Genomic DNA, 27,905 nt, shown 5'->3' with positions numbered 1-27,905 from the left:
CTAAGAAGAACATTTTCCAGCTCCATCCATGTGAACATGAAGGACGTAAAGTCTCCATCTTTCTTTATGGCTGCATAGTATTCCATGGTGTACATTTATGGCTCTTATACAAATTAAAAGTTAATACTATCAAAGATTTTATTTCATTCATTAATGAGGGAACTATTAAAGTGTTAAAACTATTTTGAAGGAGATTTCAAGGAACCACACACATAGAGGAAATGAGGAATAGTGAAATGTTTTTACAAAATGATGCATGGGTTTATCTCTCAGGCAGTAATCAACTATGTTCCACTGGACACAATTCATTTGACTTTTTTTACAGAAAAGAATCTTTTTGATTATGTTAGTTTTCTAGAACTTATGGATTTGCACAATAGCTCAAAGACAATAACTGGTGAAATTGCCCAAAAAGGTGCACCAGGCAGGATACTCAGTAAAAAGTCTAGGAATCTTTTTTGCCCATTTCAAGTCTTTTACAGTCTTTCCTGACAGCCACCTACCTCCTCTCCTGTGATCATAACAAACTCAAAAATGAAACTAGATATTAACCTCCAAGAGTAGAAGGACGTGATTTGGTTTTAATTAGTATACATTTAGTATGTTCAGAATTATGTGTACCCTACATGGTTGATGTTGGGCAAGGTTAGTGGAAGAATGAATTTATGAAATAAATTACTTCCTGAGAAGGAAAGAACAAAACAAAGCAACTCGTCCCACAGCAGATTCACAAATTACTAAAATGCATGTTATTTTCTTTGCCAAGGAGAAATACCTAGTGAAAGAACTTCTTTGCTCTCTGTAAAATATTAACACTTAAGATAATGAGCATATATGAAATGGCAAAGGTTTTTATGAACAGTCATCTATTTCGCCAGCTGAAGCAAAGGCACTGAGGTTCTATACTAAAGGAACATGATTTAACTTGCTCTAAGAAGAGGATTTGAACTAAATTGTATTTGCACTAATGTAGTTAAGACGCACCACTCAGGGACTAGAAATTAGAAACATCATATTTCACATGAAAAGGCATTTTATTTAAGCCTTGTGATTTGTGAGGGCTACGGGGAGAATGAAGGTGCTGTCCTGAAGCCAGGCTTCAGTAGGTATGAGAAGGAAGAGTTTGTGCTTGGGGTCAAAGTCCAAGAAGTACACATGAATATATTCACAGCAAAGTGTCTGTTTCAAAGGTCATAGGGGAAGGAATTTAGGGGGATGGGGATGGCCAATAGAATGAGAATTCATGTCAGGGAATGAGTAGGGCACGTCAGGATTGGATAAAAATAAAGGTAATAACACCAAGAAGAAGGGATAGAGTGAAAAAATAAAGGAGATGATACTTAGAAAACAGGTTATAGGAATTTCAAGGCTGTAGAATTTATGTGGTTGGGTAAAATAGTACTAGTTCTCTACTATTTTTATAGCACTTTCTGGTTTGCCTGGTATATTCTTATGCATCGGTAACATTTAATTATCAACACCAATAATTTTTTAGTAATTATTATTATCCCTCATTTATAAATGAGGAAGCTCAGGGAGGTTAATTGATCTGTTAAGCCCTCCGTGGTAGAAAGAGAGAGTATTCACACCTCTGGAATGAGGTGAGGGAATGACCAACCAGTTCTGTTATAGTTCTTCTGTGAACCCCAGTTTAATGCCAGTTGTGGTTGAAAGATGTCCAGGATAATTGACACCAGTTCACCAACTGGGGATTCTAGTAGTTGAGCAAATTTAATCTGTATCTGAGCTAGAACTTCAGAGTACATTCCAAACCTAGAGTGAGGAAGTAGCAAAAGGTTGATCAACCAGGTAGGCAGAATGAGAATGGAGTGAACCTTTTCTTTTTTTTTTTTTTGAGACAAAGCCTCAATCTGTCGCCCTGGGTAGAGTGCTGGGGCATCACAGCTCACAGCAACCTCCAACTCCTGGGCTCAGGCGAGTCTCCTGCCTCTGCCTCCCAAGTAGCTGGGACCACAGGCACCCACCACAACGCCCGGCAGCCATTATTGTTGTTTGGCAGGCCCGGGCTGGATTCGAACCTACCAGCTCAGGTGTATGTGGCTGATGCCTTAGCTGCTTGAGCCACAGGCGCGGAGCCGAACCTTTTCATTTTTCTCTGAGTTGTATCTTAACAGTGGTGTTCATTATTTTGTGGAGAGGTTTGTGCTCCCAGATTATCAATATTTGGTTATGAAAAAAGAAAAATTCCATCTTCTGATAAAAACATACATTTAATCCTTGCTGTGGATTATCTGAATGGAGTTCACTTTCAGGTCCATGAACAATCATGCCTCAGCATAGATTTTTACTTGCTAACGGAGGTTTCCTCTGATGGCCTGGTGTTGGTCTGCAGATTCATAGCTATTATTATCAGGTTCTAGGCCTGGGCTATCCAGTACTGTAGCCACATGTGATTTTCAAGCACTTGAAATGTGGCTAGTAAATAACGAGGTGTACTCTAAGTATATAAAATATATACCAAATTTCAAAGACTTAGTACAAACTAAATTGTGAACCAAATCAATCCTGATTACATGTTGAAATTATATTTTCTTGGGTATGGTGGACAAAAAATTATTAAAGTTAATTTCACCTGTTTCTTTTTACACTTTTAGTGAACTCAAAAATTTTAAGCCCCTCAAGGAGCATAGTATATTTCTATTTTCCAGGGCTGCTCTGGAGGTAGATGAAGTCAGCTTGTGTAGTATGAATTCAGTAAAGGTCATGAAACACCTTCAAGGACTCTCTCTCCTCAGCTCATTGGAAAATTCCAGTTAGAACTTGACTTACTTGGTTTCAATTAAAGAAGTCTTTGTTAACAACTTCACCCTAACCGCACCGCTACTAAAACTGCAGATGTTTCCAAGTCAAAGTAATGGTTTTTTTTAAAAAAACTTCTGGATTCTGAAACCACCATGGCAGTTAGTTCTATGGAACTATGGGCAGTTTACTGAACAGGCTCACGTTCTAGTGTCTTCCCTCCCTGTGCTCACTGCATACTTCCGCCTAAAGAACTTCTACTTGTCCTTCCAAATAGCTCAAAAATTGCCTGAGCAGAAAAGCAGCCTTGAGTTCTCACTGTTGCCCTTCTGTGCCCATTGTGCCCATATTTGCCTTTCGTACAGAACGTTTCGCACTACGTTGGGGCTGCGGGTGTCCTAATCTGCTTCCCCTTCCTATCTCCAGCACGTAGCACAGTAACTGATACTTTTAAGTTGTTGGCCAATATTTGTTGAATCAACAAAAAAAATATATCAAGTTGATAAATTTGAAGCCACTCCTGGTTCATATTTGCTGCTCCCATTTTTCTGTTTTTTCTTTTTTGAGACAGAATCTTACTTTGTTGTTCCCAGTAGAGTGCTGTAGCATCATAGCTCACAGCAACCTCAAACTCGTGGGCTCAAGTGATTCTCTTGCCTCAGACTCCTGAGTAGCTGGGACTATAGGCGCCCGCCACAATGCCCGACTAGTGTTTAGAGATGCGGTTTTGCTCTGGCTCAGGCTAGTGTCAAACTCCTGAGCTCAGGAATCCACCCACCTCGGCCTCCCAGAGTGCTGGGATTACAGGCGTCAGCTACCGTGCTCGGCACCACTTCCAGTTTGCTTTTCTTCCCATGTTTGTCATTCACATTTTACACGTAATTTTATTCTTTTTCTTTTTTGAGACAAAGTCTCACTCTGTTGCCCAGATTAGAGTGCCATGGTATCAGCCTAGCTCACAGCAATCTCAAACTCCTGGGTTCAAATCACCTTTTTGCCTCAGCCTCCCAATTAGCTGGGACTATAGGCATCCGTCACAAGGCTCAGCTAATTTTTGTCATTTTTCTGTTTTTAATAGAGACAGGGTCTCACTCTTGCTCAGGTGGGTCTTAAACTCCTGAGCCCAAGGGATCCTCCCGCCTCAGCTTCCCAGACTGCTAGGATTAACAATCAGGAGCCACCTCACCTGGCCTATAATTTTATTCTTTTGGCATGTGGTATTCATGTGAGCCAACTTAAATAAAATTCCATATTTTCTTTCTTTCCTTTCCTTTCCTTTCCATTTTTTTTTTTTTTTTGAGACTGGCTCTCACTCTGTTGCCCACACTAGAGTACAGTGATATCAGCCCCGCTCACTACAGCCTTAAACTCCTGGGCTCAAGCAATCAATAATACTGAATAGCTGAGACTACAGGTGCACACCATCAAATATATCTAATTTTTTTTTTTTTTTTGCAGTTTTTGGCTGGGGCTGGGTTTGAACCTGCCACCTCCAGCATATGGAGCTGGAGCCCTACTCTTTTGAGCCACAGGCACCGCCCAAATATATTTAATTTTTCTATTTAATTTTAGAGATGGATTCCTTTTTTGTTGCCCAGACTGCTCTTAAACTCCTGGCCTCAAGTGATCCTCCCACCTTGGCCTGTCAAAGTGCTGGCATTGCAGGTGTGAGCTACTGTGCCTGTCCAGAGTTCTGTCATTCAAATATAGGTGCTACCTCTCAGGAAATAAAACATGGTGGGCAGGGTGCAAAACACAGAACTTCTGGTTACTTCTAGGACATTCACATGGGGGCAGCTAGCATCGCAACTTATTAAAAGTAACTACAGCAAACTTTTTAGTCAATCTGAAGGCTTCTGTTAGAAGGGTACTTTGTTTATAGAGATATTTCTAATCATGGAGGGACAGATTGTACTTTGTTTCTAATGGTTTTTTTCTGTCTTATTTTGTTTTTGATTATCGTTGCATTTTAGAATGAATAGGAACCGGATCAACAATGTCTTCTTTTTGAATGACCAAACTCTGGAATTTTTAAAAATTCCTACTACTCTTGCACCACCTCTGGACCCATCTGTGCCCATCTGGATTATTATATTTGGTGTGACATTTTCCATTGTCATAGTTGCAATTACACTACTGATTTTATCAGGGATGTGGCAACGTAGAAGGTAAGATATTCAAAGAGAATGATTTAAAGAGCATTTTATGGCTTGGCGCCTGTGGCCCAAGCAGCTAAGCACCAGCTTCATACACCTGACCTGGTGGGTTTAAATCCAGCCCAGACCGGCCAAACAACAATGACAGCTGCAACCAAAAAATAGCCAGGCATTGTGGCGGGCACCTGTAGTCCCAGCTACTTGGGAGGTAGAGGCAAGAGAATTGCTTGAGCCCAGGAGTTAGAGGTTGCTGTGAGCTGTGATGCCGCAGCACTCTGCCCAGGGTGACAGCTTGAGGCTCTGTCTCAAAAAAAAAAGAGCATTTTACTATTTCTTCATGACTTGGGGAAAAAAAGGAGAAGATTTTCCTCTGGCTAAAGAAAATACCTTAAATTTGAAAACTTTGAAAAAATTGGTAATTTTCTAAATATCACTTATGCTCTTGTTTTAAAATACTATTTAGAGTCCAATGTCCCTCACTTAATTAGGTTCCTTCTGTTACTATCTTTCTCTCTATGCCATATGAGTGTTTCATGCCTAGAGTTGATTTTACTCTCTGGGTTATATTTGGTAATTGTCCACGTCCAAATGCCAGATGTTCCACAAGTGTTTCCATGCTTCCTCACCTTAGGTTGAGAGTTTCCAATTTAACAACTCAAATCCTCACTTCTTTAGTTCAGTTACCTGGATTCTGGGGTGCTTGTAAATTTTGATGTGTAAATCATTGATCTTTTGGCTTGGGGCTCATAGCTCAGGGAGTAGGGCACCGGCCACATACACCAAGGATGGTGGGTTTGAGCCCAGTCCGGGCCAGCTAAACAACAATGACAACTGCAACCAAAAGATAGCCCAGTATTGTGACAGGCACCTGTAGTCCCAACTACTCAGGAGGCTGAAGCAAGAGAATCACTTAAGCCCAAGAGTTTGAGGTGCTGTGAGCTGTGTCACCACAGCACTCTGCGGAGTGTGACATAGTGAGACTATGTCTCAAAAAAAAAAAAAATTATTCATCTTTCTTCAAGAGAGCATTTCAGACCAGTGGGAGAGTTACTGAGGTAGAGGGAAAGAAGAGGAGACAGGATTTCTCAGCATGATTTTGTTGACAAGTACCTCTAATGCAGAGGGGAAGATGAAAAAGTCCTGGATTCTTCACTAAACACTTTAATGCTTCTAAGCCTTCCCTTCCAATACCAAGGAAGAGGAGTTCTGGTAAGTGGGAGTCACAGGGACATGGTTTTCAAAAGTGTCAGTACTTACATGGGACACATGGGATGTGTTTGGTCAGATGAGTAAGTGTTTGACTAATGCTTCTCCTGGGATCTACTACTTTCCATATATTTCACCATAGTTTTTTTCTTTTTTTTTTTAAGACAGAGTCTCAAGCCGTCGCCCTGGGTAGAGTGCTGTGGCATCACAGCTCACAGCTCACAGCTACCTCCAACTCTTGGGCTTAAGCGATTCTCTTGCCTCAGCCTCCCAAATAGCTGAGACTACAGGCGCCCACCACAATGCCCAGCTATTTTTTTCTTTTGGGGGGTTGTAGTTATCATCATTGTTGTTTGGCAGGCCTGGGCTGGATTCGAACCCACCAGCTCTGGTGTATGTGGCTGGCGCCCTAGCCACTTGAGCTACAAGTGCCAAGCCTTCACCCTAATACTTAACAGAAGATAATAATTTAAAATTGGGGGCTTCGCATTTTTCCCACAAATGATAAGTGAAATGCTATGGAATAAATGTAGTCTTGTCTAGTCCCCAAGTTAAACAAGGATTGGGATCAAGTTGTACTTGCTTGATTTTCTTGATCTTGGCTTGGTATGTAATACAAGAAGAGTAGAAACAAGGTGTTTGTTTTATTTGGGTTTGGGGTTTAGAATACTAAGAAATAGTCTCTTGTAATCCTTGAATACTATTTTAAGTATTTTTGTTTTCTATTGGTCCTGAGATACTGTAATCTAAGGTTTCTCACAGTTGTAAACTTCATGGGTTCACTTCATCTCCTTGGCTCTCAGTTTCCTCACTAGTACAGTATATAGGGTAGGAGTTAGGAGAATGGACTCTGGAGGTAGATTGCTTAGATTCAAAGTATTTATCTCTTGGATTCTACCCTTGTATATAATCAATTAACTATATGGATATCAGGAAGCACAATGAGTCAGGGAAACCGATCTTAGGAGAATATGATTTGTGGTGCTAGAGTCAAGCTAGTTAAGTTTATCTTGGCGATCTGAGCAAAAATAACTTTTCTAGAGTGACAGTGGAATAAGCCAGAAATAATTAACTTGGTGGGATAAAAAGAGTTAATATAATAGAGTGTTTAGGTTGGCATCTGGTACACAGTGAGTGCTCAATACGTGTTAGCTGTTACTATTATTTTATTATCTTGGCATTTGCTAGTCTTTCAGCTAGTTTGTGCTGGGATCAGCTATCTCTTTCCTTCTGAGCAGATTCTACAGTAATATAATAATTGGGCGTGGAGCATCATAATCTGTTGCCTGGGAGAAGTGAGGCTGTTGTCACAACCGTGCCTTCACAAATTCATTTCATGTTCAAACTAGGAAAACAGATGGATAAATCTCTTGTGTAAACCTGGACAGCATCAATAACTAGCAAATATAATCAGGAAACTTATGCCAACCTTCTGAAGATAAATTATTCTAAGTTTGATATAATTTGTAGTGGGTTTTTCTTGGGCAAAATACTGCTTCAAAGGCAAGGATGCAGTTTGAATTGGGAACGTCCTGATAATGGTGATGAAAGCCCTTTCTTATCATGGAAAAGATAGGAGTTATCCCCAAAGTCTCTAGTTTTCAGAAAGGCAGTCAAAGAAATGTTCAGCAATACAACCCATACATTAGATAGTAATAAACATAGGTTTTGTGGTATAAAATCTTATATTTGGAAGATGTGAAGGGACCACAGGATTTTCTTTCTTTCTTTCTTTCTTTTTTCTTTTTAGAGACAGAGTCTCACTTTCTCACCCTTGATAGAGTGCTGTGGCATCACAGCTCACTGCAACCTCCAGCTCTTGGGCTTAGGTGATTCTCTTGCTTCAGCCTCCCGAGTAACTGGGACCACAGGTGCCCGCCACAACGCCTGGATAGTTTTTGTTGCAATTTGGCCGGGGCAGGGTTTGAACTGGCACCCTCGGTATATGGGGCCGGCGCCCCACTCACTGAGCCACAGGCACCGCCCAGACCACAGGATTTTCTAAGTCATCATTCTCCTTCTATGGAGAAGAATCTCTAACACATTTGCATATTTAAACTTACTATTGAACAAATTTCTTAGGCTAAGCTTTAGTCATTGTATTACCTTTATCGATTAACGCCAGTATATGGATTACTCAGGGCCACTGGCTAGAAAGTACGCACTGGAGCCCAAACTAGGTAAACTCAAAATATTAGCTATGCCCTTTACCTATATGATCTTGGTTTAGTCACCTGATTTCTGTGGGTCAGAGTTTCTCCATCTGAAGTAGGGAGATGATATCAGAGGGCTTTCATGAGGCTTGACTGACATAAATGTGTATGATATAGTACATACTAAATGAGTTAGTATACACTAAATATATGGTAATTATTATTATCCAAGACCAGCTTAACCCATTGGATGGTAGGAAATGATCTCTTTTTTTATCCAGATATTGTCATCAAAGTAGATATTTCTCCAATTCACCAACTCATTGCTTGAGATTTTATTAGCAAATAAATACCTACTTTATTAACGTATCACTGACAAATAAAATTGTATATATTTATGGCATACAAGGTGATATTTTGAAATGGCTAAATGAAGCTAATGAACATAGTATCACCTCACATAGTTATCTTTTTTGGGAGTAAAAGCTCTCTTAGCAATTTTCTAGTATACAATACATCGTTACTAAGTACACTCACTATAATTAATATACAATAGATTATCCAGACTCATTCTTATTGTCTAACCTAAACTTTACACTGTTGGACCAACATCTCCCAAGCCCTCAGCAATCACCATTCTACTCTCTGCTTCTCTGAGTTCAGCTTTCTAATCTTCCACATGTAAGTAAGACCATTATGGCATTTATCTTTCTGGCTTATTTTCCTTAGCCTCATGTCCTTCGTGTTATCACAAATGACAGGATTTCATTGTTTTGTAAGGATGAATAGTAGTCCCTTATAGACCCACACACACATAGAGACATGCTCAGCACATTTTCTCTGTCCATTCATTCACTGTTGGATACTTAGGCTGATTCTATTCTTTGGCTGTTACAAATAATGTTGCAATGAACTTGGGAGTGCAGATATCTCCTCAACATACTGATTTCAATTCCTCTGGATATTTACCCAGAAGTGGGATTACTGGATCCTATGGTAGTTCTATTTTTAATTTTTTGAGGAACTTCCATGCTGTTTTTAATAACAGCTATCTGTGCTAATTCACATTCCCACAACACTGTGCAGGGGTTCTCTTTTCTCCACATTCTGGCCAACATTTGCTATCTTTTATTTTTTTGACAGTAGCTATTCTAATAGGTGTGAGGTGATATCTAATTGTAGTTTTAATTTGCATTTCCCTGATGATTAGTGATGTTGAGCATTTTTTCATATAGCTATTAGCAATTTGTATGTCTTCTGAAAACTGTCTGTCTCTATACAGGTCCTTTGCCTTTTTTTTTTTTTCCAAGACAGTCTCACTATGTGGCCCTAGGTGGAGTGCTCTGGCATCACAGCTCACAGCAACCTCAAACTCTTGGGCTTAAGCAATTCTCTTGCCTCAGCTTCCCAAGTAGGTGAGACTACAGGCGCCTACCAGAATGCCTGGCTATTTTTTGTTGCAGTTGTCATTGTTGTTTAGCTGGCCCAGGCCGAGTTCGAACCTGCCACCCTCGGTGTATGTGGCTGGGTCTGTAACCACAGTGCAACTGGCGCTGAGCCTAAAGTTGATTTTTGTATTTGGTGTGAGATAATGGTTCGATTTCATTCATATATATATACATATATATATTTTTTTTTTTTTTTTTTGAGACAGAGTCTCACTCTGTCACCCTGGGTAGAGTGCCGTGGCATCATCATAGCTCAGAGCAACCTCAAACTCTCAGGCTCAAGAGTTCCTCTTGCCTCAGCCTCCCAAGCAGCTGGGACTGCACGTTGTGCCACCATGCCTGGCTAGTTTTTCTATTTTTAGTAGAGACAGGGTCTTATTCTTGCTAGGGCTGGTCTCAAACTCCTGAGCTCAAGCAATCCACCTGCCTTGGCCTCCCAGAGTGCTAGAATTACAGGTGTGAGCTACCTCACTTGGCCTCATTCTTCTGCATTTGGATATTTACTTCCATATACTGAAAGATCACATTCTTCTAAGGTCTTTTTTTTTTTAGATAGTGTCTTGCTCTGTTGCCTGGGCTGGAGTGCAATGGAAGCATCACAGCTCTCTGTAGCCTCAAATTCCTAAGCTTAAATGTACCTTTTGCCTTAACCTCCTTAGTAGCTGAGACTACCAGCCCAGCACAACCAAGCACAGCTATGTTTTTTTTTTTTTGCAGTTTTTGGCTGGGGCTAGGTTTAAACCCTCCACCTCCAGTATATGGGGCCAGTGCCCTACCCCTTTGAGCCACAGGCATGGCCCTATTTTTTTTTTTTTTTATAGAGATGAAGTCTCGCTATATTGCTCAGACTGGTCTTAAACTCTTGTCCTCACCTCAGTCTCCCAAAGTGCTATGATTATAGGCACGAGCCACTGCACTTGGCCTAAAGTCTTAAATAAATGTATAGTCTTAAAAATAGAAATGTAAATAAAATGAAAATTGGCATAGCTAACATAATAATTGTTTTTCTTTACTGTTCTTAAATATATAGACTTGATAGGAACCCATTGTCAGTGTGTTTTCAGTGGATCCTGGGGACAGTAGAGTTCAAGGTTAACTCTTTTCACCCATCTTGTTTCATTCTGAAGGGCAAGTTCTTCATATTTGGGTCTTAGTTCCTTCATCTGAAAAACGGGGATAATAATAAAATCTGTGTAATATTGCAGTGAGACTGAGACGAGAGGCTACATACGCAAACCTGCCATGTAATTAATATTGTCATCGTTATTGCTATTATATGGCAGATCTAAAGCAACTTGTCTATAGTCACATGGTTAAAAAGTAGTGGTAGCAGGATTTAAAACCATATAGGCTTGATTTCAAAGTCCACTGCGAGCTTTTCAAAGCTCACTGTGCTGCAATGCCCACTCATTATTTCAGTAACTCTGATCTTTCCCAAGGAATCATCAGACTGATTATGAGGACAGTCCCAGTTCTTCCAACAATTGGTTCTGTCCTGTTAGAATACCACATTTGTTTCTTTTTTCTTGTTTTTCTGGCTACTCTTAGGTCTCGGCTCTTCAGCTTTATTTTGCGTGAGGGAGACAGAAATACTCTTTCTGCTTTTAGTCGCCACTACTTTATCGCAGAACAGAGCAAACCCTGTTTCTCAACACCAGCTCTGAGGCCCAGCTCATCCCTTTTTGGTCCCTTCTTTTGCCCCTCGTCTCTCTGGATTTATGAGAGATGTCTGCTCTCAAGTCTGCTAGGAGTTAGTTCCAGGTATTTTAGTGACAGGTTTTTTTCATCCTCTTCCTGAACCACCTGACGTTGCAGGAACAGCGGAAGTCATTAACACTGAATTTTAGTTTTCAGGAAAAAGAACTCATGTTTTTAGCAGAACAGCAAATCAGAGTGGTCCCGAAGATAGTTAAGTTTTATTAGTCTTCGTAAGAGCAATGCACAGGTAATGAATCACTTTATTATAGCACACACTATGAAACGTGACAAAGTGCTGCATTACTGTTAGATAACCTTTGAGCTGCTTATCATGTGCACCCACCGGCAAGTTACTGACGCTGCAGTTTGTGAAACCCAGCAGTGCTAAGGCTCAGAGCAACTGGATCCAAGGTTGCAGAAAGAACAATCTGTACCTAATTTGTCACAGACACAGCTCGGTTTGATAAATTTCCCTAGTGATTCACCTCACAGTCTTTTTGATTGAGAAATTATCTTTCTTCTAAAGAAGAGAAACTTGTTTCCATGTGTTGGCAGCTTCCTTTTTAGTTTTTCCCCATTCCTTTGTGCTGTCTGATGAATTATTTTTCCTTTGTAGCTCTGCAGGGGGAGGCGAAATTCCTTGCAATGATTTGCATGTGTCCAGCTCTCTGCCATTTTTCTTCCAACTCCATAACAATGCTTTTTTACTAAAGAAATTGGAAATAGACACTGGCAACTGGTATTTTTAAGACTACGGTGCCATTGCTACCTACTTCAGAATGCTTCCATCACTAGGAATTTTATAATATGGGTTTTATACTTACATACACTAATTTCAGGGTAAGATTTGGCTGTTTAAAAACCTATTTATTGTTATGGAAAATTATTATACACTTCAAGCTCTGTGAGGAGTGATTTGGGGGAAATGTGTATGAGCTAGACACTTTTGATGATATTTATATTTTCTACTAGGGCTTCATTCCTATAAAAAAAATCATTCCTAGCGGCGCCTGTAGCTCAGTTGGCAGGGCTCTGGCCACATACACTGAAGGTGGCAGGTTCGAATCTGGCCTGGGCTTGCTGAAATAGCAATGACAACTGCAGCGATGTTCAACTACCCTTGTTCATCCTTGTCCATCCATATGGCCATCCATCCAGTAATTTATTATTCATCCATCCAACCATTGATCTACATTGATTGATCCCACCACCCATGGACTTGAATGCCTATATGTCCTGAATCCAGGTCAGCTGTTTTGCAAAACATCTTTCTTTATTTACTTTTAAAACAAAGGTGATTTTTCAAATTTTTTAAATTAATATGAGGGTACGAATGATTAGGTTACATTGTTTGCATTTGTCAGGCCAAGTCCAAGTTGTAGGTGAGCCTTTCGTCCAGGGAGTGTGCTGTATACCCTTGCATTGTTCCCATGAGGTGAGCGCTTACCAATCCCTCTCTCTCCTCTTCTTCTCCCTCTCCCCCTACTTGAATTTAATTTTGTTTTTCTTTCATGTGGGCATGTAGTTGTTTCTCTGTTGGTTTCATATCAGCATTGAGTACATTGGATACTTGCTTTTCCATTCTTCTGATACTTTACTAAGGACAATGTTCTTTAACTCCATCCAGGTTAATACAAAAGCTGTGAAGTCACCATCTTTGTTATGGCTGAATAGTATTCTGTGGTATACATATACTATAGTTTAATAATCTGTTTCTATGTTGGTGGACACTTGGGTTGATTCCACATCTTGGCAATTGTTAATTAAGCTGTGATAGCATTCGAGTGCAAATGTCCTTATAGTAAAATGATTTTTTTCTTCTGTGTAGATACCTAGTAATGGGATTGCAGGATCAAATGGAAGGTCTAATTTTAGCTCTTTGAGAGGATTATCCATACTTCTAAATTTGGATCTATCTTATTAGGTTCCTCTCATAAGATTAAAGTAAAAAAATTGTAGGGGACAGGAATGTAGGAAAAAATGTATATTTGATCTTCTCAATGTATCACATCAGGAGGGTCTTGCCAGGTCATATGATTGTTAGAGATGTTCACCAAATTTCTCCCTTGGCAACATACAAGTGTCTTTTTGTAATTAGTATATTGAGATCATGTGAATATGCTGTTCCTGAACAATCTCTCACTCAATGGTTTAGTATCCATTGATAATTCTTTTCTTTTCTTTTTTTTTTTGAGACAGAGTCTCACTTTGTCACTCTTGGTAGAGTACTGTGGCATCATAGCTCATAGCAGCCTCAAATTCTTGGGCTCAAGTGATCCTCTTGCCTCAGCCTCCCATATAGCTGGGATTCCAGACATGCACCACAACATCCAGCTATTTTTAGCGATAGGGTCTCACTTTTGCTCAAGCTGGGCTCAAACTCCTGAACTCAAGCAGTCCACCTGCCTTGGCCTCCCAGAATGCTAGGATTATAGGCATGACCCACTGTGCCCAGCCTCCATTGAAAATTCTTTATCAATTTTTATTGTAGTGGTGATAGTATATTTCTATATTAGTTGGCATTCTTCTATACAGAAAAAAGCATTCTCCTCTCTTTGCTTCTTTTTATCATATTCTTTAAAGCACAAAAAAAGTGATCTCATGCAGGTCTAACAGGAAGTTTCTTCTCAGTCATCATTGTATCATCTCTACCAGCTCCTCACCTGTTGAAACTCACCAAGGTCCTAGGGAATTGTCACAGTGGTGACAGTCCACCCTGGTCTTCACTGCAATGCCCAACATTCCAGCCAGATGATCCTTTAGGTCTGTCTTTTTTGACGTTTCCACAGATTCCTTGAACAAGAGAATCCTTGGCAAGTCTGGGAGCTTCGTACTTGACGTCATGACTCCATGATGTCACCATGGAGTGGTGCTCCAACATCTAACCTGTGATAAGCCTCAGGCAACACACTCCTTTCTTTTACTGCATGATATCAAGGATAATTGGCTCAGTGTCTTAGTCTTTCACAAAAGACAGGAAAAACTTTTGAATTAGAGTTTGTAGCTTTCCACACTTAAAGGAAATATTAAGGATCTAGTTACTGCTTTGGTTGGGGTAGCAGGATCTACAAAAGGTGAGAGTATGAGGAACTAAAACATTTATCCTGTCATGTGGAGGTTTTTGGAGTGATCGGGAATTACAGCTTGGAGTTATAATGTAATCACTCTGTGTTCTGAGATCCAAAATCCTGACTTGCTAATGAGCACAACTACAGTAGAACCTCCACAGTTGGCCACATCCCTACATTGACCACCTCGTTTAGTTGACCTAATTTTCATAGACCTGACGTGTAGGTATCAGTACAGTAGGCCTAGTTCCTTATGTTAACCACCTCCATATGTTGACCAGTTCCTTGGGTGGTCAACTTACAGAGGTCAACTTGTAGGGTTTTCTACTGTATCTTGTAATACGTAGAGCCAAGCAGTGATACCTGAAATTTGGAATAGTTACTTATTCTCTACAAATTAGTGTGAATTTGCTTTCTGATAGCCCAGTGGCTCTCAACCTTCCTAATGCCACGGCCCTTTAATACAGTTCCTGTGGGTCACAACCCACAGGTTGAGAACCACTCTTATCGCCCATTTCAACTTGATTTTCACTCAACATTTGCAGACCATTAAGTTGTCAAATCTCACAAGATGAATTTATTACTTTTTTTAAGTTCAATTTTTATTAGTTGTACTCCTGGAGTTAAATTTTGAACTTGCCAATTTACCATACAATTTCTTCACATTCCTTCAGGCAATTTGTGTGTGTATCTATATGTGTGTGTAGTCATATTCATATATATGCATACATATATATTAACTCATATACATATTCATCTATATCTACTTCCTATTCTAAATAAGACCACTTGTTCTGATCAATATGCGTATATCATCCATACTAAATTCTTATCTTCATAGTATCTTTTCAACTCTCCAACTCCTTAGGATCTTTGAAATTTATTTGAAAATACATAAAATCAGCCAGGGATGGTGACTCACACCTGTAATCCTAGTACTCTGGGAGGCCAAGGTGGGAGGATTGTTTGAACTTGGGAGTTTGAGGCCAGACTGAGCAAGAATGAGACCCCATCTCTACTAAAAATAAAAAAATTAGCCAGACATTGTGGCTCGCACCTGTAGTCCCAGCTACTCAAACGCTGAGGCAGGAGGATCGCTTGAATCCAGGAGTCTGAGGTTGCTGTGAGCTAGGCTAATGCCATGGTACTCTAGCCTGGGCAACAGAGTGAGACTCTGTCTTAAAAAAAATATGAATATCATCCATTATTTCATAGTTCTAAGGTTCCTAGTCTCCTTCCAGTTCTCCATGTTTGTACAGAATTCCATACTTAGCCAAGATTTCTCCTCCTAGATGCCAATGCCTCTTTTTATACACTTTTAGGAAGAACAAAGAAATGTCTGAAGCGGTTGATGATGACGATAAGTGTGAAAACTTCACAATTGAAAATGGCATTCCCTGCGACCCCTTGGACATGAAGGGAGGGCGCATTAATGATGCCTTCATGACAGAGGATGAGCGGCTCACCCCTCTCTGAAGGGCCACCGTTCTGCTTCCCTGAGAAATTTAACGCTTGTTTCTACACTCCTGCTGAGTATCCCAATATCAAGGGCAGATCATATATTTTGTTTCACTATCCTTCTTTTGTAATCTTGAATGTGCTTCAAAAGGAAAGGCAACCAGTTTACCCACAAACCCACTGAAATCATAAGTTATGAATACTTAAAATATTCTAAAATATTTTTCCAACAGCATTGTGTATAATTGTGGCCATGTGGTGTTTATAGTTATTGATGTAAGCATTTCCAGAAATATGGTCAGAGATGCATATATATACACACACACATATATAACATATATATAATTTTTTATATATATATATATAATTTTTTACATTTCAAAGACCTAAGGAAAAATAATTTTTTCCAGTGGGAAAAACCTCTAATATGGTATAGAAATCATTAAAAATGGATCCCTTTTGACTATCATTTGTATCACTCTGTATGTGATGAAGCAAAAGTAAAATATATTGCAAATGGGATGGAAAAAATAGAAATGTTGATAAGCCGTGGAATTTTATTCTGTTATATGTACAGTTGCTTACACATTTTCTGAATATCTGTCTCTAATGGGACATTTCTATCTGTTAGCTATTTCTGCAATTTGTAAAAGTCTAATCTGTGCTAATTTAATAAAGTGCTAATCATCTCTTTTTGATTATGTGAATGAACATGGTCTGAGATTTATTTTTATACCATGTAACATAGCAAGTTTAATTTTTATTAGTTATGCTTAATCTACTCTAAAGCCCTAGAGGCGAATTATTTTTCTTGTGTGTATCCTTGTTTGAAGACACCTTGTTGCTTTTAGACTTGATTTTATTTCCAGATAGGGCATATACCATTCTAAATTCTAATAACAGTGATCATACATTTGTCAATGGAAATAAAATTTACTATTGACTCTCCTATGGCTGTTACCCATAGTTAAGGTTACAACACAGCAACAGCCTCTAATTCACTGCCCTGCTCCTTGGATCCAGACTCTAAGATGGGCAGTTGCATATAGCAGATTTCTTGGACATGCTCTCAGGAGGTACACGTGTAAGAAGTGAAAAAGACAAGTGTGGCACATAGATGTGAAATGGCTCCCATCATTCCCATCATCTGGTGTTCACAACTTTGTGTAATCCCCTCCCCTTGAGTGAGTATGGAACCTGTGGCTCTCTTCCTAATGAGTAGAATATGTCAAAGGTGATGCAAAGCTGCACTGTTGCAATTATTTTTTATTATATATGAGTCTGCCTTGCTAGCAGACTTGTTCAAGAGACTTCTTGCTGGCTTGATTCAGTAAGTGGCTATGCCTGGAAAGGCTATGTGAAAGAAATTGTGAACAACCTTTAGGAATTGCTGATGACATTTAAACACCAAAGACAGCTTCCAACCAACAGCCAGCAAGAAACTGGGCTCCTCAGCCCTACAACCACGAGGAAAGGAATTGTGATAATTGGAGTGAACTTGGAAGCAGATTTTCTTCCCTAGCCAAACCACCAGATGAGAATACAGTCTGGCTAACACTTTGGAGCCTGAGCAGAGGATCCTGCTAGGCTATGCCCAGACTCTTGATCCTGGACACTGAGAAATGATAAATGTTTATTTCTTTTAGCCATTGAGTTTGTGATGATATGTTATACAGCAACAAGTATAATAGAGTAGGATTAGGCAGAGAGAGAAGCATGGTTATGACATGCTCAGCCAATTTTTCAGGAAGCTCAGGAGTTGGGGCTGCCCCTGATTGAGATAAGGGCTGGGCCTTTGTATCTCCAAATTAACATGCATGGCCACAGGTGGTCTCTGGGAGCAGGTCTACCTTTGGGAAAGGTAGTTCACTGTGGTTGGGGGCAATGCCCACTGGAGGATTCAGCTGTGATCCTTCATATCAAATATTCCTAGGTGCTGGGGATCGGTACCTTAGCCCAAAAGAGGTGACCTAGAGGCCCCCAGGGTATCTATCAGTCCACTGGCTACAATGCATGAATGAATGCCTGAATGAATACCCCAGTTGGAAACCCTAAAGGTTAAGACCCTTTAGTTCTTAAGATAAAGACTTGTAAATGGTTTTTGTTTATCTTTAGGATAAAGCCAGACTCTTTAACACAGGGCCTGCGGGAGGTTTGATCTCCACTTCCTTCCCTAACTTCAGCTGTCCGCATTCTCCTTTCTCTCACTCTCCTCCTCCCTTGCTCTCTCTCCCATCCTACTGGGAGATCTTTCACTTTCCAGGCCTTTGAACAGCTGTTTTACCCTAGCTCTGAGCCACTCTCCCAGCCTTTCCTTAGGGTCTCTCTCATTGAGCCCAGAGAGCTCTCTGCTGGACACCCTGGCTATGTGCTCCTAGAGTGCCTGGACAATTACACTCAGCTCGTTGCACTATAATGATGTTACTTTTAAATAGGGTTTTATGGAGGAAGGGGACCACAAAGGCAAGAGCATTTTCGAGCTCACAAACATCCTATTGCAGCCTGCTCCCCCAAATGACCCACTTCCATTTGCTGTCAACTTCCAATCAGATACTTAACTCTTGCTTTGTAACCTAACTATATCCACACATATTTTAAATTATGATAATGATAATACTTCATTAAGCGTATCTTCACAGTAAATATAATAGTCTTAGAGGCAGTATTCAAGCCCCATAGCACAGGGCTTGTCTCCCTCTTTCTTTCTATTCCATTCCCTTCCTTCTTTTTTTCTTTTTTTGAGACACAGTCTCACTCTGTCACCCTGGGTAGAGTGCGGTGGCATCATAGCTCACAGCAACTTCGAAGTCCTGAGTTCAAGCAATCTTCCTGCCTCGGCCTCCAAGAGTGCTAGGATTATAAGCACGCACCACTGTGCTCAGCCTTTCCCTTCCTTCTTTATTTCACTTATTCTACAATGGTGAGCAAAACCAAACATGGTCCTTGCCCTCATGAAGCTGAAAGCTTACATACATGGCTCAATAAATATATGCTAATAAACAAACAATCGAGGTGGTAGCTATTGTACGCTCAGTCTTTTTCTTCTGGGAGTAAAGCCTGCCCCTCTCTGTAAGTAAAGGAGTTTGAATTTGTGGGTATGAGATTTTTGACACCATTTTGACCTGGGAACCACATGCTTTTTAATATTAATAGAGCTTCCTTACTTTTAGGAGAGGAATGATATTTGACCTGTTGGTTGGCAAGATTTAACTTAACTAAAGAACCACTTTCTATCTCATACCCATTTGGATTTTATGTTCCAGGAGGATAGTGTGGCTTTGCATATCGAAGTCTTTAAGTGATGAAACATCATCTGAATTCAGTCATTGTGCATTGTCAAGCATGATACAAGATACGCATTCTCAATATGGCATAAATTGTTCTTGGTGGGGAGAAAAACTGAGGTATTACAATGATGTGGAGACGTCCAAACAGTCACACTATATAAACACATAAACTAATATCTAAGGTATTAAAATTTCACATGCGAGCTCTTAGGAAAAAAGTCTAAAAACATCTCAATAATGGAAAAAAAAATGTTGGGAAACACGGATCCTAGATATATTTCTTATTTTGAAGGTGTGGGATGAACCCATTTTGATCACTAGATCATTTTCTTTACTGTTTATTGTAGTGAGGAGGGGATTAATTCTACTGGGAAAGGTCTGTTCCACTAAACATCCTTGTTGGGAAGGTTTTCTGTGCTATAACCTTGAAAGTCAATATAACAGCAAAATAGAGCATATGTCTCCTACCTACTGCCCTTGACAAACACTCTGGGTAATTAGAGAGCAGTCAATCATCAGCCACACCTTTTATTTTTAATTTAATGATCCTGTAATGTGCCAGGAGGGAACACATTATGGGGTGATATGCATTGGAAATAAAATGTTGTAAAGCAAGTGGAAATATAGCTGTCATCCCAGTCTCCACATCCTTAGCAAAAACTACTTGATGAAACTGGAAAGACACAGTATCTGAACACCAGGTCAGTACAGAACAAAATCATGGGAGTGGTAATAATCTGGATGTGTTTCACAGGAGAAACGCAGAAGCAGATAACTTTGGGGTTTAGGGGGCGTAGTTTGATCATCATATTTTTTTTTTTTTTGCAAGAACTAACCAATATTAAACGTCATAATGCGAATGCATGCAATGACTTCTTGCATTTTGAATGATAATGATTAGACTCTAGATATGAACATCACCCCATGAAATATGCACGTTTATCTTCATTCCTACATAGAGACAGGGAAAGGGAGAAAACACAGGTGAAGAGCCAAAAAGAGTAAAAGGAAACTTGGAGCCAAATTCCCAGTCCTTTTTTTCAAATTCTTGGGGCCCCTTAAAATAATCTTTTGTTTCCCATTTCCTGCATAAAAAATTCTCATCTCTACTTATCTCAATTACATAAGGCAATGCATAAAAATATTTTCTTCCCTGCCTTTCTACTTTTCTTCCTTCCTCCCTCCCTTAAAAATTTGTGGAATGTCCAGCACTCCATTCAAGATAACATGCTAGATTCAGGAACATACAGAGAGAAAGAAGGTCCTATAAGAGACTCATTCATTATTTATGATGAGGTTAAGTTCATTACCAGGAATACCATTCTTTTCCCCGGGAGTTTTGGCTCAAATAAATGAATGAATAATTTCTAGATGTTATTTACTGAGTCATTGTACTCTTTATTTTCATAGCATTGTTTGAAAAAGAATTTTTATCAGTTATGGGCACAGAATAAGAGCCAATTTATAACATACATTAGCCTCTTTTTAATTATTATCACACAGTAGGGGCGGTAGTGGGGTACAAGTAGTTGATGCAAGACTCCCTGGTGATACTGGATAGTAGGAGAGAATTTGGTCAAGAACGAAATGACAATTGTATCACTAGATATAATTTTTTCATAATTATTTCTTGTTGCCACTTGTATTTTTTGAAGATTAGTGACTATATAACAGTAAATATGGGTGTTGGGTGTTAGATGAAAGAAATTTTTTTTTAAAAAGAGATGGAGTCTCATTCTGTCACCCAGACTGAAGTGTAGTGGTGTGATCACTGTAGCCTCAAACTCCTGGGCTCAAGCGATCCTCCCACCTCAGCCTCCTGAGTGACTGGGCCTACAGGCGTGGACCACCACACAGGGATTTTTTTTTTATTTTTGTACAGATGGGCTCTCATTACGTTTCCCAGGAGGGTCTCAAATTCTTGGCCTCAAAGGTCCTTCCACCTTGGCCTCCCAAAGAGCTTATTATAGGAGTGAGCCACCATGACCAGCTAAAAGAAGACCAGCCACCATGACCAGCTGAAATCAGATCCAGAGAGGGTAAACTCACTTTCTTAAAATATCTAATGACTTGGGACACAATCTGGAAGTAGGTTCTCAGAACAACAGGGACAGATCACACTCAATACCTTTGGAAAGGGCTCTTAGACATGATGTAGTGAGCACTCGCCACTGTGGGCAAGCATGACTGGAAGGTGCCATTTTCAAATGCCTTGCTACAGTGAACAGGTGGCCCTTATTTGTAAAATTTAGCAAAAGGTCAATCAAGACTCATGTCTTACTTGCTCTTTGAAGTCCCCTGAACTTCATTTGTTATCCTAAGCCATTGGCTCATAGCCCACCATATTTAATGAATGATGAAGTATTTTCAGTTTGTAACAAGGTTACATTTGAAAAGTTAGGTAGAACCCTGTAACAGGGCTGCTATACAATCATTTTGTTTACAAAAATGGCAGTTTCATATTTTTCAAGCTATTAGTTTGTTAGTCAATCCTTTGGAATTTAAGAAAGATATTTTTCATATAAATATGTTGTTTATGGTGATACAGCCATCAGGCCAGCTCTTAGTAGCATGTTAACGGCAGTTAACCCATGATATTGCTGCCATATTGTACATTTATAATGCAAAATATTAGACAATAAGCTTTGGTAATGCCAGAAATCTAATGGTAAACAAAAACCCCACAATTTAATAAGGACCAGGTTTGATTGTATTTTGATTGTCAATGTTTGGGGAAAAGCAGGTTTTTGATGGGAGTATAAGAAAGTACATGAAATTGGTAAAGGAGGCTTACAGGCATTTTGAAGCCTTTCAAAGGAACTTGACACTGGTTCATTAAAAAATGGGTTTACATCTGCTTTTGGTTTCACCATCATACACTTGCTCCTCAATTCTCCACATTCTGGCTTCTATTCCCACATGCTGAGGAAAATTTCCTCAAAAGCCAATGTGAATTCCCCTCCCTCCACCACACCTAGGGTCCATCTTACAAGGGTACACGTGAATCTTTCTAAATGCAGACTATAAATGTCTTAACACAATAACTAAGAAAATGCCGTGAAGGCTATGTTAACCAGTTTGGTGAAAATATTTCACATTGTATATAAAACCAGCACGCTGTACCCCATGACTGCATTAATGTACACAGCTAGGATTTAACAAAGACAAGAACGTCAATGTGAATTCCTGTTTGTCAAGGTCACACAGCATTTTGGTCCTCAACCTCCCAGATCTCTTGGGAACATTTTGCAATGTAGGGCACCCTGGAGCCCTCTTTGAAACAGTCTCCCTTCTTGGCTTCTGTGATCTGGTCTTATCCTTTTTAATTCCTCTTCCTCTGGGTCTGACCGTTCCTGAAGAAGTGAGAGAGAGAAGCAAGAGAAAGAAAGAAACAGGTGAAAACGTGAGTGACGTTGGGTAAAGTGCAGTTGAGCTCTTAGTAGTGGAAGAAAGAAAAACACATAATGAAAGAATGGAAAAAGTGCTTGGGACTAATGGTTCTCTCTGCTGACCATCAACAAACAGCCTGGTTGCTATCTAGAGAAGCTTTGGAGTAAGAGACAAAATAGGAAGGTGTCCTTTGCATATTAAATGATTGATTGCTTCCCATAGTGGGAGAGAGTACCAGGGCCAGAGGATTATATATCCACAATCCCTTATCTGCAACTCTAAAATTCAAAAACCTTTAAAAATTATTTGGTGGCAACACTTGGCCTGAGCAGATATAATGCTCTCAATCATCTTCATTTGTTCTACTTAATGGTTTTATATTTATTGTACTTAATGAGACGATCATATTATAAACTCCTAAAATATTCGAGTGTTTGAGGGTAGAATGTTGCCCCAGATCCCACTGGGAATAGATTCATACCTGATGTATATACAGGATGACCTGAATTTGAATCCTAGCACTACCATTTACTAACTGGATGGCTCCAGGCGATCAAGGTTTCATAGAGAGGAGATAGTCCAGTGAAAAAACTTGTCCCCATTTGATATAAACAGGCTATATTTAAACAAATAAGCCACTCATACTTGCTTTATATACCCAAAGAGTTATTAAAAAAATAGAATAGAATAATGAAAAACAGCAAAATTAGTACAGAATGTGTGCTGCATAAATGAAATTTTTCCTTACTAAAATTGATAGTGAAATGACTCAACTTGAGGCCATAAAGAAGTAATGAAAGGATTTATTTAAGGAAAATATTTTATTATTTAAATATATTTTGTGTCTATGGTGACAATCTTTAGGAGTAAGGTTACCTACCCATCTAGAAAGATACAACCACACACAGATCTGGTAGAAGATAATGGGAAGCTACCTAATGCATCTATTTGAATTTTCAACACAAAGAAATTATACAATACTTGCTCTATAACTGCAAAGAAAAACTCCTGAGAGAGAGAGAAGAAAGAGAGAGAGAAATTGGGAAGCTAATTATCTCAGTATTGACTTCCAGTCAACCAGGTAATGACGATCATGTTTTAAAATGATTACTTCTTTGTCAACTCTCTATTTTTTTTTAATTTTTTTTTTTTATTGAATGGTAACTATGTACATTAATGAACTTCTGGGGTACAGTGTGGGGTTTTCACATGCAATCCGAAATACTTCCATCAAACTGGTCAACACAGCCTTCATGTCATTTTCTCAGTTATTGTTTTAAAACGTTCACATTCTACTCCTAGAAAGATTCACTTGTACCCCTATAAGATAAACCCCAGAAGTGATCTCTCCAAACCCCCTCCCTCCACCCATTCCCCCTCCCTTCTCCCTTCCCCCTCTGTCAACTCTCTATTATTGGACCAGTTGACATTTACTGAATCAACTGGCTTCCCAATCAACCCACTTTAAAAAATTTCTCTGATGGGTAGACAAGCTATTTTGTTAACTAGTTGATATGGTAACATTGTGCAGATCTGGTGAAATTCGACTGCTACTGAGACTCTCTTACACTGGGGATCAGTGCCTCTGGCCTGTCAGGTCTGTGGGAGGAGTTTTTCTATTTCTTTATTGCTTGGGGCTCCTGCAAGCAGTGGGGGAACAATTCATTGCTATTATAACCCTTTTGGCTTTCATTTGGGATAATTCTAGGTGATCTAATGTGCTCTTTGAAGAGCTAAAGAAAATGTAAGCCAATGAAGCAGATTTTAGTTCTTACTAAAAATCTGCTTGTTCTAAAGTGCCAGAGGTTTGCCAATGTTAATATCTTTGCCATCATTCCAAGAGTAATTGAGGCTCATATTAAATTCCCATCACATATCGTGTTTGCTTGCTAGAATATCATCTGTGCTGCCATAAAGGGGAAAGACTAAGATTCATTTTAGTAACATAATGATTGCAGAAAGCCTTAGGTTATAGTTTTAAATGCTGTGCTTTGACACAGCACATTTCAATAGATCAGCAAATAAAATGCCATCTACAAAATTCCTTAGAGGATGATATTACAGTCTTTTGGGAAGGGGTGGAATTGAGGGTATGTGGGGTGAGAAATCAGTGTAGTTGGCTATGAGATATTTTTTTTTCACAGATCTCATTTTAGTCACTTGTTCTTACTGTTTTTTGTTATTTATTTTATTCAATTTGCTCCTTTGGATGGATAAGGGAGTCATTGCTAATTCTCGTGATCAGAAGAAGAAACAGCGGCTAAGCAAATTTAAATATCTTTCCTCAAATGGTGCCGCATTTGAAATGTTCATAAGTTGTGCTAGAGGATTTATAATGATTGAGTCTTTTTGATTCTATGTTTAATTTATTTATCTTGCTTTCTTCTAGTTGTTATTGAGGTCACTGCATATGCACACATATACATGTAACAGGATCAGATATTTTGTGTTTAACAGCTTTGCTCCTGGGAGAAGGTGTTGTATCATTCTCCTTGGCATCCCACACATTAGTCCTTGAGAGCACTACGTTCATAACACCATGTTGTGCAGAGTTCCTCAACCTTAGCTCTTGACATTTGGAGCCAAATAATCCTTGGTTGCGTGGCTATGTTGACGTGTGTACTGTAAAATATTTAACAACATGCCTGGTCTCTACCAATGAGATGCAGTGGCAGCTACCCCCACCATGACACCCAACATGAGGTAAAATTGAGAACCATCGTTCTATATCACTTACCTAAACTTGCTCTACAGAAGAACAAAATGACTGTCATACTGCCTGAGGTTGTCATCTGTGAATCTGTGATCTCTAGGTACTCTTCATTCTTGAACATTCTGACCCTAGTGAGAAAAATATGGTTGATCAAGATAGCATAGAGCACTGTTGCCTGTCTTCCAGGAAAATCATACATAAAAACGCAGTACGAGAAGTACAAAGAGAAACTATGTTGGTAACTCATGAAAATCTGATGGGATCATTTTATGTGTCTGAGTTAATCAGATAAATCAGTTTTCTTCATTTTTGGGGGGGGGTGGTTGTTTAAAAGCGTTTCCACACATGCAGCTCAAAAACATTCTGACTCGATAATTTGGAAAGAGCTTGGTGAAGTTATGAAGGCATTATCAGTTACTTTTTACTGCATAAGAGATCATCCCCAAACTCTGTGGCTCTAAAAAACAACCATTTATTTAGCTCCTGATTCTATGGGTTACCTGTTTTGTCTGGGCTCATCTGAGAAGTTCTGGTCTCAGCTGGTCTCACCCATGCATTTGCAGTCAGTAGCCAGGAAGACCCAAGACTGGCTGGTCTAGGATGGCATTGGCCTTGTTGTCTCATTCCTACTCCAGTGGTCTTTCACACTACAGGAGTTTAGCTCAGGCTTATTCATTTAGTGTCAAGGCAGGAGGATGGATGGGGGAGAGAGAGAGAGAATATGAACTTCTTAAGGCCTAGACTTAGAACTGACACATCATCACTTCTGCCATATTCTATTGGCAAAAGCAGATTCAAGAAGACAGAAAAATGACAATGCCTCTTGATGGAGAGATTGCAATGTCACATTGTGAAGGGTGTTGGTACAGAGAGGACTGAAGACAAAGTTTTGCAATTTACTGCATATACTTTATAATACATATTTACAAAGCCCTCTCCCTAATTAGTTGAGCATCGTGGGAAATACATGGGCTAAACTCTGGGCATCTCCACTTGTTAATGGGACTTGGGCTCTATAGTTGACCTCTTTAAATTCGTTTAGACTTCTATTTAATGGCAATTATAATAGTTCTCTACTCATAGGGTGAAGATTCAAGAAGATAGTGTGTGAAATGCTTCACATAGTACTTGCCATGATTTGTAACTCATAAACACAGACCAGTACCTTCTAGGCAATACCCTAGCCTAGAATTCTCTCTCTCTCTCCCTCCACTTCCCTCTCCCTCTCTTTCTCCTTCTCCCTCTCTTTCTTCTTTGTTAAACAGAAGATTAAAAAAGTCACTTCTATATTCTTTCACTACTCTTACCCTCAACCCCGTTACCATTCTAGTTGACAGAGGCAGCTTGTCCAAGTTTCTTTATACCTGTCCGAGGGTCTGTAAACCCAGTGGAGCTCTCCAGGGTGCTGGATTGCTAGTGCCTAATGCTCTACGATGGGCATCTTGAGGCCTGACGTAATGCCCTGCCTTGTCCTGTGCTTTGTTACCTCTGGTTTTTGATTACCAGCAGCTTTCTCCTTAGAAGAGTGCCGGACTTGAAATCTCAAATGAGTACTGGACAGAGAGTCTTGCCTTCATTTTTCTCTAGTTTTTTTCAAGTAGAATATTACTTTTAGGCATACATCCAGACTGCCAAAAGTGTCTCCAGAGTACTCTATGCCTCTGAATACCAGGGTCTTCCAGAAACATCTTATGGAGGTATTGAAGCTACCCCTGAATTTAAGGTCCATAATGAATTTGTAAAGAGCAGGGGCCTAAGGACTTCTTGACAAAATAAATTCCGAAAATATTCTGAGTGAGTTTCTAAAGAGGATCAAGCTACCCAGTGAGCTATAGCTTACTACTGAAACCCAGCTAATCTTAAGGAAATTATAGTGTTGACCAAGGGTAAGCAAAAAAGCTTTGGACAATATCAACTACCAAATCCAGTGAAGAGGCTGAGTAGGAAAGATACTCACTATGACTGTTCCTCCAAGAATGTTCTCAAGTTTTCAATTTTCACAATTGCTTAACGATCGCATCCTTGTAGAAGTTTCGGAGGCCTTGTCTGCTTTTTTTTTTTTTTTTTTTTTTTGAGACAAAGTCTCACTTTGTTGCCCTTGGTAGAGTGTTGTGCCGTCACAGCTCACAGCAACTTCCAACTCTTGGGCTCAAGTGATTCTCTTGCCTCAGCCTCCCAAGTAGCTGAGACTACAGACACCTGCCACGATGCCCAGCTATTTTTAGAGATGAGGTCTTGCTCTGGCTCAGGCTGGTCTCTCTTTTTTTTTCTGTCTTTTCTTCAGTTGATACTAATCTCTACCTATCACATCCTGTGGATAGACAAACGAATAGATAAAATATGCCATATTTAAATGAATTATGCCACACACAGGGTAAATAACTGAGCTTCCCTCCTCCTTCTTAATTACTAAGTTTGTGAACAATGTCTTCATTCAATAAATATTTATTGTGTGTCCATTATGTGCCAGCTACTTTTCTAAGCAGCTAAGGATACAGCAGTGAACAAAATAGAAAAATACCTACCATTTTGGAGCTTATATTCTAGTGGATATATATAATAAATAAT

At 39.5% G+C, this 27,905-nt stretch overlaps 2 protein-coding genes across 3 annotated transcripts in view; both read left to right on the top strand.

Moving 5' to 3' along the window:
- The window catches only part of CLTRN (collectrin, amino acid transport regulator), a 45,917-nt gene extending 29,310 nt beyond the window's left edge, over nt 1-16,607 (top strand). For both annotated transcript variants that reach the window (XM_023514344.1, XM_003791865.3), the window contains 2 exons: nt 4,734-4,928; nt 15,812-16,607. In XM_023514344.1, coding sequence (XP_023370112.1) covers nt 4,734-4,928; nt 15,812-15,965 — 349 coding nt within the window. In that variant the 3' untranslated portion in view covers nt 15,966-16,607. The remainder of the gene's footprint in view (nt 1-4,733; nt 4,929-15,811) is intronic.
- Nucleotides 1-27,905, top strand: part of ACE2 (angiotensin I converting enzyme 2) — a 79,519-nt gene that overhangs the window by 1,774 nt on the left and 49,840 nt on the right. The window lies entirely within an intron of this gene.

The sequence above is a fragment of the Otolemur garnettii genome, unplaced genomic scaffold, assembly GCF_000181295.1.
Source record: "Otolemur garnettii isolate 467f Iridium unplaced genomic scaffold, OtoGar3 scaffold00051, whole genome shotgun sequence".
Lineage (NCBI taxonomy): Eukaryota > Metazoa > Chordata > Mammalia > Primates > Galagidae > Otolemur > Otolemur garnettii.
This window is presented reverse-complemented; position numbering and strand designations above follow the sequence as displayed.